Source organism: Manis pentadactyla, chromosome 3, assembly GCF_030020395.1.
Source record: "Manis pentadactyla isolate mManPen7 chromosome 3, mManPen7.hap1, whole genome shotgun sequence".
NCBI classification, from domain to species: Eukaryota; Metazoa; Chordata; class Mammalia; order Pholidota; family Manidae; genus Manis; species Manis pentadactyla.
The window spans coordinates 105,185,934-105,202,938 of NC_080021.1; the positions used below are offsets into that span (position 1 = coordinate 105,185,934).

Sequence of the window (17,005 nt, forward strand, 5' to 3'; positions counted from 1 at the left end):
TCACAAACACTCAAGGTAGGAGAGCGAGGCAGAGGCTTTATTTACAGATCAAGTGAGAGGACAGAGCTCCTGGTTCACACCAGGAGGGGACAAGAGAGTGCTCACTTTTTGAGGTTTTTATCAATTTTGCATTGGTTGTTTGCATTAACTATGAAGTTCATTTCAGGATCAGAAAGGAAGCATATGTATTGTTAAAAGAAACTCAGTCTGTTAGAAATGTGAACCCCTAGTCTAGACAATAAATAAGCCAATAATGACATTTGTATGAAGCATATTAATTGGGTTCTGTGATGGAGACAAATTGAAGGAACCACTTTATTGAAGGTAGTGGGGAAAAATCTTTCTGAGGAATCACAGTTTAACTGAAACCTTAAGGACAAGAGGAAGGGAAAGGAAGAACATTCCAGAGAAAAGAACAGCAAGTGCAAAGGCCATGAGGTTGGAAAGAACTTGATCTGTTGGAGGAATTGGGGGAAAAAAATCACTGATGATAAAGTACAGCAAGTGGGAGGGGACATGACACTGTAGGCGATGGGCTTCCTGGCAGAGTCAGGAATGAAAAGGACACAAAGTGGGTGCTGAACTGGCTGGGGGTATGTGGATGAATCAGGTATCAGTGTGGTAGGAAAAAAGTTGGGAAGATGTCCAGACTATGGTGGCACCCATGGGGTTCCTGGAGCTCCAGCACATAAAGTTAGGGAGCTGTGTAAGCAACACCACAGGCATGCATGGACTGCAAGGACCCCAGTATCCTGTGGCCTAAAGGGGGCTGGTGTGCAGGAAACATCCTTACGAAAACCTTCTAGAGAGGTGTTCTCCCACCCTGACATTTTACCTGTGAGTTAATTCAGACACCACAGAGGAGACACAAAAAGTCAGATCAGACACAGGGAGTCTAATCAGCTGGACTCACACCAGATACTTCTTTGATTATAACTAGAGCTCCTGACTTTAGCAGAGGCTCTGCCACAGTATAGAAAAGAAATTATAAAAGGCTACATATAGTCAAGTGTTATAATCATTCATGTGATATCATTTATAATCTTGAGAACAAATCATATGTAAAATTAACACCAGATAGTTAGTTATAGATGGAAACCCTGGGCTTTAAAAACTTTTTTAATTTGATGACTTTCCTAACTAGGTTCATCCCTAGAAAAGATTGGCTGTAAGTATGATTTACAGAAGATAAGCTCTTTATTAAGAATTCAAAAATCTAGGCAACTCCAATAACAAGAGGTGTTAGTATTGTATTGAGCACTTGGAAACACTATATGTAACATGTTCACTTCAGGAGTGACTTCTGCAGAGGAACCCAAACGTGATCTAATGGTGTGTTAAACCTCCTCTGTGCCCTGCCAACCCAGATGGAGAACACATAGATGATGAGCCTATTTTCAGATCCAGAGAAGATACTGCCTACTGTTTGCTCTACCTTTTCATAAGGTCCCCCGTCCTCTGCAACAGGGCCTGGGGCACCACGTGTTCAGACAGTTCTAAAGATGGCTCCCTCCTCCCCATGGCTCTAATTGCAAAATGAACAATAAACAAAAGAGCAACAATATACAAATACACAGTAATGACTCTGGCTCTCTTTTCTGATGCAAACAACACAAATGACCACTGGGACACTCTTCAGCTCCTCTCCTGGCCCCACCACACCTGTTCTGGTGTGGAGCATAATTTTCCTCTCTCTAGGATGCTTGTGGCAGCCTTCATGCACTGTCACAGCCAGGGCAGGGTGGCAGAGGGTGGACTGGGGTCGGACCAGGCACCCTGGGTGGCTCTCATGAGATCTTACCACATACACTGTTCTCAGAGGTCACATCTCCAGGGATGCAGTTGAAGAGTCCAACTTGGGAAGAAAAAGACATGCTGGTGGAGTGCTTTTGGATTTTCAAGATTCTCATACACATTATATCTGATGCTTGAGGTTGATATCGCTCATATCATTACTTCAATTGGAAGATAAGGAAATTGATTCTCAGAGGTACTGGGGTATGTCCAACTTACTTATTTAAATTGGTGATATGGCCAAAGCCTACTCCTGTTTTTTGAAGAAACCTAAGTTCCATTTTAATACTAATTAAATACTCATCAAGCTACCAGCCTTTTGCTGGTATTGATAAACTTCAAGTTTTCAAAATATTAACCAGAGTATTAAGAGTTTGGTCAATGCCTAGAAAGACAGTTTATACTAGAAAAAACACTTTGCTCATAATAGTTCATTAGCGTCTTTTGGCAAAGAAATAGATAAAGATTGTTTTTGGAGTTAATAGACTAAACAGACAGTTAAGGATAAATATGATTAACACAGGGCCCTCAACTGCCACAGAGCAGTATAAGGAAATTCTTTAAGAAAAAGTAAACTGGAAATCTAAATTCATACTCTCAAGCCAGAGTCCAACAAATAAGAAGTGTCAGTAGTTCATCGTCCTTGGTACATTACAGTCTGTCTTATCAAGCATTTGCTTTCTTTCCACCCTCGATTAGTTTTAGATGTCTTTGTGGTTCATTTTACTTTGGTGTGTACCTTATATTGAATCATCACAGGTCACCCAGCCGTAAAGAAGGGAAATGCTTACACACTACGTTATATCATAAAGGTATGGAGCTAAAAGCAGCTGAAAAGAGTAATGCCTCAGTGAAGATTCTTCCAAGTACATAAAAATATAGGTTTCATAGAGAATCATAAATTTTTTTAAGCGTCCAATTCTAATTTTGAAACATAAGATCATCTAGATTGAAAATTTAGGCCATCTTATTGTTTAGAAATCATATTTCTCTAAGAAAATAGTCTAAAAGTTTTATCTTTCGTTATCATTTTACTGTGCAGATCACATTTTCCTGCTACCAAACAACTTATAATATTTCATAAGACAAATAACCTTATTAAAATATTACTATAATTTACAACTTCACTGGCAATGATATGTTTGATAGATTCAAATTTGACTGCATATTCCATTCACAGATTTTTGTGATACAAATGTATATATATATTCCTGTTTGCTCAGAAGATGAGAAAATCCAATATACTAATAATTTGAACTTGTGCTAAATATTTTATGTAAAACATTCTCCCTTAAAAACAACCATGAAATGCTAGGAAGAAATGGTTCCTTTCAGTATAACTTAAAACACAGTTCTGCAATTAAACCCATGTATTGTCTTGTCACTCCTGTAACAGTGAGGTATATGTTTTTGAAACATGACACATCTAGTTAAGAGAAGCTCTTCCAAAGCAACAAACAGAGAGTAAAACAAAGTAAACAAGAGTTCTTATAAACGGAACTCCTGGAATGCTTTTAAGCCATGTGCTTGCTTATCATGCACTGATTGTTATGGCTACTCGTCTCCTTCCCAATTTATCAATCCCACTGCTCTCTATTTCAGTACACTTCTGTGATAACGTTAGTTGCTGACCAAATTCCGGAACCTAAGAGCATTTGTACAGTGGTAACATGTGATATCTTCATAGCCCCTTGCGATAAAGCAATTATGTTCTCTTGGTGTTCTAAGAATTAGCACCAGATGCCATGTTTTTCCGTGCGTCACGGAGGAGCCCTGTCATGGGACGTGATGTGTAGAAATCACTGAATTCATGCAATCTAAAACATGAACACCAACTAAAGTGGCGTGACCTTTCCTGAGAGTAAAAATGAAGGATAATGAGACTGACTTGGGTGCTACAACATGCTTTTAGGCTGAATGCTCCTTTGGGGAATAAGGCCAGTCTACCCTGTTTAGCTCAGGCATTGTACGGAATACACAGAAAGAACAGACCTGTAAAAATATCATCTGTCAGAGCCCTGCAAGCAGGTCCAACATCCTTATTAGGAGAAACTGAACTGGACTTGTGAAAGCACAAGGAAGGGAGAGGATTTAAAATTCTGCATGTCTATATTTGTGTTTTCAGTGTCATAACTATTTTTCTTAGGTTTGTAAAACCTGTCAGCATTTTGACTTATTGAATTGATGAACTAATCAGGAAAAAGCTCTGAACAGAGATCACAGTTTACAAGGGATTTGAAAGAAATCAACTTTGAAAGAGCACAGAATCTTAAATTATGTTACAAAGTTTCCTAATTCCGTAATTAAGAACTTGACTTAATTCACTGTGTTCTCCTGTCATTGTGTTTCCTTTGTTCCAGATTAAGGGTGGAGAGGAAATTATGCAAATATACTGGGCTGGAAATGATTTCCCTCAGTGGGTACAGACCATCTGGTTTTCCATGGTAGAACAAAAAAGGTATAAAGTGGGAATAATGGAATAGCACGAGTTCCCAACAAGATTTTAAAAGACTGAAATTTTTGGATGTAGCAAGTAGTCTTCACGTTTATCATTTCACCCAATTGAAAAACAGAGGTTGGGGAACATACCTAAGTGACAATGATCAGAAAAAAGCACAAACAGCAAAGATCTCCCGATCACTTGTTCCCTTACTTTATGAAACTTATTTTATCACAGAATTGTCTTCTAATCTGTCACCTAACAGGATGAAGGGATATAGCATATACTTGGTTCAAAATCTGTAATTGCAAAGGAAACATATCAAAACAAAACAACCCCCCTCACTCCACCGCCTAAAACACACAAAAAACCTTACGTGAAATATGGTTATAAACACAGATTTCAGCAGGAAATAAAGTAACAGAAATGGTATATGCACAGTCTTTATGAAAAATATCTTTATGTGGCTTGTACATACATTCCCTTGCAGAAATGAGTCTGTGTCCTTAATTTTCTGAAAAGTAACTGGGACATAATGACAAGGAAAAAACGCTCATTTTTTATCTCAAATGGACTATTCTAGAAGATGAAAACACGTTTAAATAGAAGTGGCGTGTTTAGAGAGGATTAAAATGATTTTTAAAGCTCGAGCTAATTTTAACGTGATCTTGGTAGCAGACCTGCTGGGTGATTGTCATGAACTCTGCGAAGAAGTGAGGACGCAGCTGGCCTTTGGTTTTGCTTCTGGAAGGCCTGCAGTGCCGGCTGACTCCTGGCTGTGTGCTTGGAGGCCTCAGCTTCTGCTGTAAGGCACTTGGGCCTCAGAAGGCACAGAGGCCCGCCTAACCCTGAGTCCCTATTCCAGAAGGAAGGCTGAAATAGCAATGGGAGCCTGGGCAGTGAAAGCATAATTATCTGAGGGAAAAAAGAAAAAAATAGCCATGTGCAGGCAGGTGTGTGTGCCCCTGAGAGGCTGCTCCCAGGCCTGGAATCTGGACTTATCCTGCTGACCTCTGTGCCCTCCTAGACTTGGGACATTTCCGGCTGTGCTCAGATTCTGCATTTGTAAAGTGGGGGAAGTAATGTGTCCACTTCACTGAATTGCAGTGAGGATTAAATAAAATAATACACATAAAGAATCTGGCTGCATACAACATACGTGCTCACTAAAATTTTGTTGTTGCTGCATTTTAAAAAAATTGTGGTAAAGTAGACATAATGCCATGTTTGCCATTTGAGGTATTTTTATACATACAGTTCAGTGGCACTAAGTCCATTCACACTGTTGTACAACCATCACCACCATCCACCCCTACGACTCTTTTCATCTTCCCAAACATTAATATGTAGCCATTAAACAGAAATTTCCCATTTCTCCCTCTCCCAGCCCCTAGCACCCACCATTCTACTTTCTGTCTCAGTGATTTTGTCCATTCCAGGTACCTCATATAAGTCAATCACACAGTATTTGTTCTTTTGTGACTGGTGTAGCTCACTTAGCCTAACGCCTTCAATTTTAATGCAATGAATGCTAGGTTTCTGCTAGTGGAATGAGAAACAGTCCCAGAAAAGGCAGGCTTTCTTATTCAGCTGTAGAAATTTAAAAAATACATATTTCCTCAAGCCAAAAGCAGGTACTCATCAGTAACAGGGACCCTTAATTATTCACACAAGCTATCTTTTCTTAGCCTGGGCAGCTTGCTGAACCTGCAGCTCACTGACAACTGTCCTTTCTGGGTCTCTCTTAACAAACGACTTTCAACATCTCCACCAATTAGCTGTTCCAGCCACAATAACACATCTCTCTAAAGTGATAATGGAAACAGTCAGTGACAAGTGACTGCTTTCATGAACCTGGAATCCTACTGCACCTCCTACAGCCTGAGAATTCCTACCTTTTACATGACATACACAGAAGGGTCTCCAGGTTGGAGATCTCTTTAAAATAGAAACTTTTACTGAGCTCAGAGTCAGCCACATCATCATCTTGGACCTCACAGTCAAGCTACAGGGCCAAACATTCAGAATGTAACTACATCACATTAACCAGACACTTGACAGACCCATTCTTTAATTGCTGTTAAATTGAACTGAATTCCTCAACTCCTGAGCTTTCAACCAATCTTTTACCCTGAGAATCCTTTAAATATTTATTTTGCCTGCAACAGATTCATGGCTCCATCATGTGCACAATTGCAGACATTTTTTTTTATCTCGCTATGTTATCTGAATAAATGCTAATTTCCTTAGGAACAGAAACCACATTTAATTCCACCTGGGCGGTACCTGACACATTATCATGTGCAGGGGTTTAATATTTTTGGCAGTAGCATGAAGTTACTTCTTTTTCACATGGTTACATTTGAGTGCATATACAAACTTTTCTTAAAAAAATAGTCAAACATCAAATTAGCATTAATTATTTACAGCCTACAGTGAGAGCTCACTGTAAAGCCTTGTAAGCCCAGCTGTGAATGATGCACAAAACCCACTGATGGGGAACTTAGCCTTGAAAGGTTCCAAGCATGGGTTTTTATTGAACATTAAGCTTTATTAAACAAAGTCATGAAAATGGTCATAAACCTGGCCCCAGCAGGAAATATCTCAGGCTGATCAGGTTCCATGCTGCAGAAATACCTGTGTTGGTGCCAAGACAAGAGAAGCCAAAAAAGAAAGGAAAATGAAGAGGAAAAAAATAGAAAGAAAAGGTCTTAAGTTAAAATTCTTGATCTGGTACAAATTGATATTGAAGGTACATTCTTCAAGCAATTGCCAGGGCTTCAAAGGAAATACACAACTATAAATAGCTATTCTCAGACACTTCAAGTATTTTATATTAACTCTTATGAGCCTTTACAACCTCCTGTATAGAGCTACAGAAAGATAAGAATTATTAATTTCACTTTATAGGCAATAAAACAAACCTAGAGATGTTAATCAGCTTGCTCCCAAAGAAAGAAGTCAGAGCACAGAATAAAATCTCATGCAGTGAGCTCCGCTCACCCGATCATATTGTCAGATCAAAGCCATTTTCTGTCCTACATGAGGAACTAACAAGATTAGGAAGCCTGAGATGACACAAAATAGATTTTGTAAAGAGGGCACTTGTATCAGGGGGTGTGGAACCTTCGGGACTGTGACAGATCTATTTTATGTGTTGGTAGACTAGATAAGGATCTTAGATATGATTTTGGAGGTCAGATCTTTCTCTTTTCTGACACCTAAAATGCCACTAACTGGTACCCAAAGCTATCACTGGACTGAGGTTTACAGGCAGATGAGTGCTGTGTGTAAGGTTAACAAATGACATGGCACTACATCAAGGTCAAAATGACAGCAGGTCCCGTACCCAGAAAGAGTACAGAATATTCCAATTCTCCAACCCTATGGGAAGAGAGGGGAAGACTGACCACTAGAAGGAGGGGCACCCCAGGAAGATACAAGGGTGCAGGGTCCTTCTGGGCTCTGATGGCAAAACTTGATGATATATCGGTTCACACTGTCCTTGACAGTGCAAAATCTATAAACCTACAGGTGTGACAGATTACACTTTTTATATTAACTACAGCTTGTGCCAGATGTGGTCTTTAAAAATTTTTGTGTAATAGCTATTAGCTCTTTGTGGAGAACAAGTTAGATATTTAAACAAACTTAAAAACTTTTGTTCCACTTTCCAAAATTAAGGCTTGACCTTTTACCTGGTTTAGTGCTGATTTTCAGTCACACTAATACTCTTTTGTCTCACATGAAAGCACCCTTTAGTGACATCTGCAGAGTGCTACAATTTAAGATCAGGTTTTATGAAAGAAAGTATTTTGATGGTTGAGACTAAATAGGAAAAAACTGTCTTAATAGTTTATTCTGTAAAGACCTATCCATCTAAAAAATAAAAGTAACATTTGAATCTAAACACAGGAAACCTCTTAAAATATGCAGATACAAGGAATATACAAATATTCAGATAAATGTTCATCTTAGCTAGTAATATGTTAAATAGGAGTTAAAGCATGTAATTATATCTTAAAGCAATTATTAATATCTAATATGGGGTATATTGTCATGAAATTAGTATATTATCAATATTAGGTTGGCATTCTCAATTGGTATAATTACTTTGAAATGAGATTTGGAAAAGCAAACCCAGAGACATAAGACTATTCAAACTTACTTACTCACTGTGTAAAAACTTACAAATATGAGAATTTATCGCAAAGAAGTTATTTAATAGAACCAAAAACTATATGCACAGAAATGGTTATTACAAATTCATTTATCGATAAAAAAGTTTCAAAATCAACTAAAAGTCCAACAATAAATGACTACTTTATCTGGACAAACTATGGTAAATCCACACACAGTTTTATCATGCCATTATTAAAAAGTAATCTCAAAATACAGCTGAAGGAAAAAGGCAGAAACCAGAATTGTATGGACACTACAGTTTCAACCTCAAAAATATGTATGCTTGTGGAAGAGGATTGGCATGTAATTTGCCAGAATAAAGCAATTTGATGAAAAGTGGTGAAATTGTAGGGGCACCCACCCACACACTTCTTTTAATGTATCTTCCATTTTTAATACTGACACCTTTTAATTAATTACTTTGACATGTCAAGCTCTCTTTCAAGTTGTTTTCAATTTTAATAATAAAAATAACTTGGCAAATCTCTTTCAGAGTTGCACAACATTATCGTTTGCACAAATTGTTTTGTAGGACAATGTAAAATCAAACATTTGGACATCTGGTGATGAAGCTAACATCACCATGTTCACCCTTTAAAGCATCCTCAGGTACATGTATTAGCTGCCAGGCCTTTCTGACATTATGCTTCCATTTAAATATAAATGATACCTGAAAAATATGGGAATTGAAGGGCAGCAGAATATGCCATCTCAAAGGGTGCCACTTGGGCATGTTGATTATTTTGAATTAAAGTTACTTAAAAATAAACCGGGGAAAGAATGATGCCCTGACCCTCCTTTGCCCCCCTAAAATCAACCTCCCATGTGAAGATACCCTCCCTGAACCAGGAGAGTAGAAGGCATCCTTCTTGCCAGAGATAGGGAATTCAAGGCCGAGAAGGCTGTAAAAACAAACCTTGTTACAGCTTTACTATTTGCCTCCCCAAGCCCAAATCCCATTATTCTGTCAATTCTTCACAACACTGTTTCTTTGTCTTAAAGGTATAAAACCTGTCTTCTGTGGTCACTTCTCTCTCATATTTTTATGGGTTCCCATATATATGAAGTTAAATTTGTTTTTTTCCTCCTGTTAATCTGTTTTATATCAGTTTAATATTAGACCAGCCAAATAATCTAGAAAGGAAGAAGGGAAAAGTTTCCTCCCCTACAGAATGCACAGACACATATAACTTGCTGCTTTTTTTTTTTAACTGCTTTAGCAGTATAAAGATAAAAAGAAAGAATATATACTACTTCAAAAATTACTAGATTTCCTGCAATATTTGACCTCCATTATTCTTGTTCTCTTTGGCTGATTACCATTCAGGAGCTCTGCTTCTTTACCATTTGGGAATATTTAAGTTCAAAAATATTCATAAACATATAGACTCAACTATTTGCATATAGTTTCTAGAGGGTTCACACTTGTCTCCTCCCAGCCCTCTGATGCTGGATCCACTGATACCCAAGTAAGGAGTTTCACTTTCCAGGGCAGTTATTTACTTTAATCTCTCTATCTTTCTTCCAATATGCAAATAAAAACTCACAACTTCCCACTGCTGCCTCTCCTAGATATCACAGTTTACAATCTCAGAGTTAAGTTCCTTCATTATTAGCTGTTACAGAAAATGTAGTTAGGTATATGCATTCCTTTAATAACTGTAGGTACTATGCTAAGCAATCTATTTGCACTGATTTTTAGCAAAAATTCTCATAAATACCTTGGAACATAAATATCATTATTACTGAATTTTACAGATGAGGAAACTGAAGTTCAGAGAAGATAAAATTTGCCACATCACATTTTTAAGAGGATGGTCTACTATTCAAAGCCAAATCTAAATGGACTCAAACACTTGCTCTTAACCACAGTCAGAAAAACTAAAATTATGAATAACATATTAAGTACTATAGAAAAACCTGCACTAATATGAAAGATCTTTAATATTTGGAGAAAAGAGAAAGGAGATAGAGAGAATGGTCATTTTGGTCTAAGAATAACAGCACACATTTTCACTCATAAAGAAACTTAACAATACCAGAATTCATAAAAATGTACTTAATACTAGCCAGTCATTTCCCCCCCCTTGGCAGTGAAAAATTATTGATACCAAATTTCATTGGCTTAATTTCACTTTAATCCAAGATGAGAATTAAATACATACTTCTAAATATGCTCTCATGTATTTGGGATTTGTAATGACTTTTAAAAGTACCAATGTTATAAAAATTGAAGTCCTGATTGGCTAGAACAAAAATAAAGGCTACACAGTTAGTTCAGCATCCTAAAGAGTTATTCCATAATACATGTACATCACACATAAATACATGTACATGTGTTTTTTAAAATTCTTTCCACTTATATTCTTGTCCAAATTGAAAGAAAAGTTTTGTCACTGTTGGGAAACTCTGGGATTGACTGGATGAAAGTGTTAAATGGTAAGAGAATAAGTCTTTATGTAGATTTACTTTAAAACGTAACCATTAAAGCAAAAATCCATGTATGTATCAGTCCTATTCAAACACTGGCACTAATTAAAATGAGAAATAACTAGGCCATTGAAAACAAAAATCAAGAATTGGGGAAGAGAAAGCAGCTTAAAAGGATAAATATTCCTGTGCAGATTCCCCATAATACCTCAAGACAGAACTGAAATTAACTGTACAATAAGTTATTCAATTAACTGTTTTGGAGTCATCTAGACTAATGTTCCAATCAAATAACTGTGGTATTTCTGTGCCCAATTTCACCACTGAAACTATCCAAAATGGCCCCTGGAATGTACTTGGCAATGTGGATACTTGGCACTTTGGGTTTTGGATTATACAATTCCCTAATTCATAATAGAATTTCTCTGTAGAAAAAACTGTAACAGCTATTTTGTGTGTGATCATATTCTTAGAAAGCAGGCAAGTTTATGGGAAATGATGACTGCCAATGCCTCTCAAAGCAAACAGGTGTTGAATAATTTCTGAATTAAACATGAGTGGCATTTGGAAAGCTCAGAAACTTGGGTGAAGTATCTGCTGCCCAGAAATTCTTTATAATTAGTATATACATTGCCAGCCTTGTTGGAGCCTAAAGTAATATAACAGGGTCTACAAAATTTAATGGGGGTAAACACAAGCAAGGAAAACTGTTATGTTTAGAAAATTGAAAATGAAATATAACAAAACATCATTGAAATCACATAGTTTAAGCAACACATCTCAGAGTTTACTGACTGTGCTAACACTTTACGTGATACAACAGAACGAATGACAACCGCACACAGATATTTCTTAGTATTTTTCTCTGTTAAACTAAATTTAGTGTAGGTTGGAACTACTAGAGACAAAAAAGGTAACTTGGAAAGAATTTCTAGACAAGCTGTATTTTACTGATTTTAAAATTATATTTCCACATCCTATTAGCACAGATACTTGTAACCTTATGATTATTTTTATAGGCTACAGTTTACATTTGGGTTCTAGAATTATCATTTTTTCTGAAGCATTCCCTAGAGGGGCACTAACATGGATGCAGTCTTTTCTTTTTAAAAGTTCTAAACCAAATCTAAAGACCTAAACATCTGATCTGTGTGTGGTAAAGCTCTATCCTTACATATTTTAAATATGAGACTCTTATTTTTGTATTTCATTAAATTCAAAAACTTTTTAAGTGACAAAAAGCAATCAAATCTTAATTTGTAGCAACACAGGAAGTCAAATAATCCTGATTTACATAGAAAGGCCTCAGAAAACAGCAAAAACAAAAAACAAAGACCCAGCTCAGTGGCTAGGTTGTCAGCATGATCCACAATGCAACAAGGGACTCCACAGCTGGAAAAGCATTTTCATTTTCCACTGAGTTTCTCTGCTTCCTTCTCTTCCATCTCAGTAAGATACATTTTAAAATCAGAATTACAGACTTACTTGCTTAAAGCCCCTAAGAAAAACTTAACAGAAAGCGGAGCAACTATTGTGATTTTACCTTGAGCTCATTACCAATTCAGCACACTTCTGTTTTCTTTAAACCACACCATGCATATGGCCTGCCTCCCTGCCCGTATGCTTACCCCAGAGAAAATGTACTTAGTTTGAGGAGACGTGAAGCGTCTGTCAAGCATGCCAGCCCAGTTCCAAGTGGGCCCAGCTCTCCAGAGAGCAAGAAATGCTTCACAGGAGCAAGAACTCAGTAAAAAAGCTCAAGGCAGCCAAGTCTGGCCTCGCTGAGCAGCATATCAACTGCTTTCCTTTTTCTTGCTGGCTGGGGCTGTGCAGTCCAGCCAGTGTGACTTTCTAAAGTTCTTCAGATTACAACAGTCCTCTATGTTCCAGAACCACTTGGACACAGCCAAGAAGCCCATCACAGTCCATTAACAAACCAAGTGGGAGGGGCTTTGTGTACTTTGAATGACATCAGCTGGCTTAGAAGAGCGAAGCCTGCCAACTCGTGAAAGCAGAGCAACAGTTCCCTAATATCAGATGCGGGGCCCTCGGACAGTGCTGACCACAGCGGTGCTTGAAGATGCCTTCCTCACTGTCGAACAACAGATTGCACAACTAACTGGATGAGTTGCTGGCATTTAAAGGAACTACTGGACCAAAGGAAGAGTCTGGAATAAGAGTGAGAACATTCTTCCACTTATACCCAGTAAAGAAGTATTTCCTCTGTTGCATACAAGAAAGTGGTATCTTTCTTCTTGGCTCAACTTTCAAATTCTCATTGCGTATGAAAAATGCAATTTTTTTCTCATGCAGTCAAATATATATCACTTGCATAGATTTAATTTTATTTAAATTAAAACACCTCATCAAGATACCTCAGAAAAAGGAAATGATAACCGCAATACTCTAAGATCATGTTTGCAAAGTATGTAACAAAGGATTCCTACCCAGAAAAGAGAAAGAACTACAGTTCAATGAACTGAAGACCCACAATCTGAAAGAATAAGAAACATGAATAAATAAACCATACCAGAGAATTCCCTGGGAGCAAATAAACATGATAAAATGTTTCAGTTCACTACTATTCAGGAATACAAATTAAAATCATAATTCACCATTTCACAGCCATAAGAGTAGAAACATCTAAGATACCTGAAATACCAGATCTTGGTCAAGCAGGGGCCATTGCAGCAAACTACAGCCTGAAGGCCAAACTAGTAACAGATATCTTGTTTTGTGTGATGTGCAAGCTAAGATTGTGTTTTACATTTTAAAATGACTGAAAAAAAAATCAAAAGAAGATTGTATTTTGTGACACACGAAAATGATATGAAACTCAAATTTTAGTGCCCTTCAACAAAGAACACAGTTATGCTCATTCATTTTTATATCATCTGTGGCTGCTTTGGCTCAATAGTGGAGCTAAATAGTTATGGCAGAGACTAGGTCACTGTCCAGGGCTTTAATATTTCCTATGTGGTCCTTCACAAAAAGGTCTGCCGACCCTTGATGGAGAGCAAACAGACTTCACTATGTTGTTGATGTGAGTATAAACTGGTACAGCCAGCGAAAGACTTGGCAAAAGTCAGGGAAGCTGTAGATACGCATATCCTTTGACTGCCCTCCTGTCCCTCGTACCCACACAGAGAAACCCTCACACAAGTGTCCAGGGGGGATATATGCACAGAATGTCCCAGGCAAGACTGGGGGTATCTAGTGAAAAACTGCCAACAGCCTCATTGAGGACAAACAGGAAAGTGGGTAAACAAATTTGAAGACTATTCAGCACTGAAAGTGAGTGGTTTTTAAGTAACTGCATGGATAAATCCCCATAAACATAATGCCAGTAAAAAAAAAGCAAGCTGCAGAACCTTTATTCCTGAAGAACCTGTGGTACAATTTGCATGAAGTCTGAAAACACACAAAAATACTCTATATTTTCTGGATGTGGTAAAAGTGTAAAGAAAAACAGATGAGTACTAAAACCGGCTAGCGGTTACACTGAGATAAGTGTATGTACCGGAGGGTCCGTAGGGGGACAGGGCAGCTCTATCAGTGACAGTTCATTTCTTAAACTACGTTGTGCTTCCAACACTGGTCATTATATTATTTTCTATGCTTTTTGTTATTTTTCAAAAATTCATAATAAATAAATAATTTTAGAATGAGAAAAACCATGAAAAGAATGAAATGAAAAATGTCAAATCATTATGTAGACATTAAAATGTTTATGGGACACTTTCATTATATAACAAAATAGATACACTAGGTGAGAGTAAGTAAAAGAAAAAAGTAGAGTACCAAAGTTTTTCCACAATAATGACTCTACTGTTAAAAATATTTGGAAAAAGAACTTGTAAGGAAATCCATGAATTGTTCACAGTGGTTGCATCTGGTAGTGGTTTTTTCCCTCTCCTTTAAAAAAATTAATTATTTTTCAGATTTTTATAATAGGTTTACATTACATTTACAAGCTCAGAGAGTTTTAAGTGTCTAATAGGCAACCAAGGGTTGCCTAATTTTCTAGGGAAATTAGAAACCTGTGTTTAACTCACTATTATATTTAATAGCTCTTATGAGGGTAGATATTAACTTGCAGAAAACAGAAGTGCAAATGCATTTGTCCTGTAGAAATGAATTTGTCTAGCAGAAATGCTAATGATTTCTCTCTTGTATAAAAGATAAGCCCCCAAATTATTGTTTTATTGCCCTGTAGAGCATTAACCAGTTCTGTATCTAATTCAACAGTCTTAGCCCAGTATTCCTTCTTTCAGTGAGCACAAATACTTAGGTATTTACCATAATCTGTTAAGCTGGTTTACTATCTTGCTGGTTTCCCCACTGAATTAAAAAAATCTCTGGCACATATTTATTCTAAATTTATTTGAGAGAAACGTTTTGAAATTTTTGAAAAATTTTGCCTGGATGCCAGTTTTCAATTTAAAATACTTTTTTTCTATGATTTATATGGTTGTTAACTGCCATGTTCTTAGCCCAATTAATTTATCATGTCACTGAAATATATTCACAGAATATATTCACTAAAATGTCAATAACTGATGTTGATTTCAAGTAAGCAAAAAACAACTGGGGTTTGAAGAGAAGGAAAGAGGAGGAGGTGGATAGAAATTCTGAATGGAACATACAAGAATATCCATACCTTTCCAAGCTCCTATAAACTAACATTAAACAACAGTATGTTCTGATTACAGGTATATCATTCTTTTCACACATTAATTAGGAATTTTTCTTGCAAATGGGATTGAGGGGTATTTTCTTAAGGACCCTAGCAAGATGAAGAGAAAAGCATAAGAAAGATTAAATAAGGTATCAATGACAGACTACTGAGAATGGAAAACAGGGAAAGAGGACAAACAAGATACATGCAGCAAAGAAAATGGCATCTTTTAGACAACAGAGAGTTTACCTGCTAGAAACAAGAAGAAATGACCAATCCAAGACAATTTGGTCACTTTCCAGTGTTAGAGAATGAAAAAAAGAAGGCCAACACCTGAATAGCCAAAGCAATCCTGAGAAGGAAGAATAAAGCTGAGAGGATTATGCTCCCTGACTGCAAGCTCTACTACAAAGGCACAGTAATCAAGACAATTTGGTACTGCACAAGAACAGAACCATAGAACAATGGAACAGACTAGAGAGTCCAGATATTAACCCAAGCATATATGGTCAATAAATATATGATAAAGGAGCCATGGTTACACAAGGGGGAAATGACAGCCTCTTCAAAACTGGTGTTGGCAAAACTGGACAGCTACATGCAAGAGAATGAAACTGGATTATTGCATAACCCCATACACAAAAGTAAACTTGAAATGGATCAAAGACCTGAATGTAAGTCATGAAACCATAAAACTCTTAGAAGAGAACATAGGCAAAAATCTCCTGAATATAAACATTAGCAACTTTTTCCTGAAATGCATCTCTTCAGGCAAGGGAAACAAAAACAAAAATGAACAAATGGGACTACATCATACTAAAAAGCTTCTGTACAGCAAAGGACACCATCAGCAGAACAAAAAGGCAACCTACAGTATGGGAGGATATATTTATAAATGACATACCCGACAAGGGGTTAACATCTGAAATATATAAAGAACTCACATGCCTCAACACCCAAAAAGCAAATAACCTGATTAAAAAATGGGCAGAGGATATGAACAAACAGTTCTCCAAGAAATTCAGATGGCCAACAGACACATGAAAAGATGCTCCACATCACTAATTATCAGGGAAATGCAAATTAAAACCACAATGAGATACCACCTCACACCAGTTAGGATGGCCAGCATCGAAAAGACTAAGAACAACAAATCCTGGTGAGGATGCAGAGAAAGGGAAACCCTCCTACTCTGCTGGTGGGAATGTAAACTATTTCAACCATTGTGAAAAGCAATATGGAGGTTTCTCAAAAACTAAAACTAAAAATACCATTTAACCCAGTAATTCCACTCCTAGGAATTTACCAAAGAATACAAGTTCTCAGATTCAAAAAGCACTATTTACAATAGCCATGATATGGAAGGAACCTAAGTGTCCATCAGCAGATTAATGGATAAAGAAGAGGTGGTACATATGCACAATGGAATACTATTCAGCCATAAAAAAGAAACAAATCCTATCATTTGCAACAACATGGAT

The 17,005-nt window shown here is 37.1% G+C and overlaps 1 protein-coding gene across 9 annotated transcripts in view; it reads right to left on the bottom strand.

Moving 5' to 3' along the window:
• The window catches only part of CACNB2 (calcium voltage-gated channel auxiliary subunit beta 2), a 419,726-nt gene that overhangs the window by 183,615 nt on the left and 219,106 nt on the right, over nucleotides 1-17,005 (bottom strand). The window contains exon 1 of one of the 9 annotated variants that reach the window (XM_036881153.2): nucleotides 12,475-12,644. The exons of the other annotated variants lie outside the window; for them this stretch is intronic. Coding sequence (XP_036737048.2) covers nucleotides 12,475-12,525 — 51 coding nt within the window. The 5' untranslated portion in view covers nucleotides 12,526-12,644. Of the gene's footprint in view, nucleotides 1-12,474; nucleotides 12,645-17,005 lie in introns of those variants that run through there. 9 annotated transcript variants of the gene reach the window in all.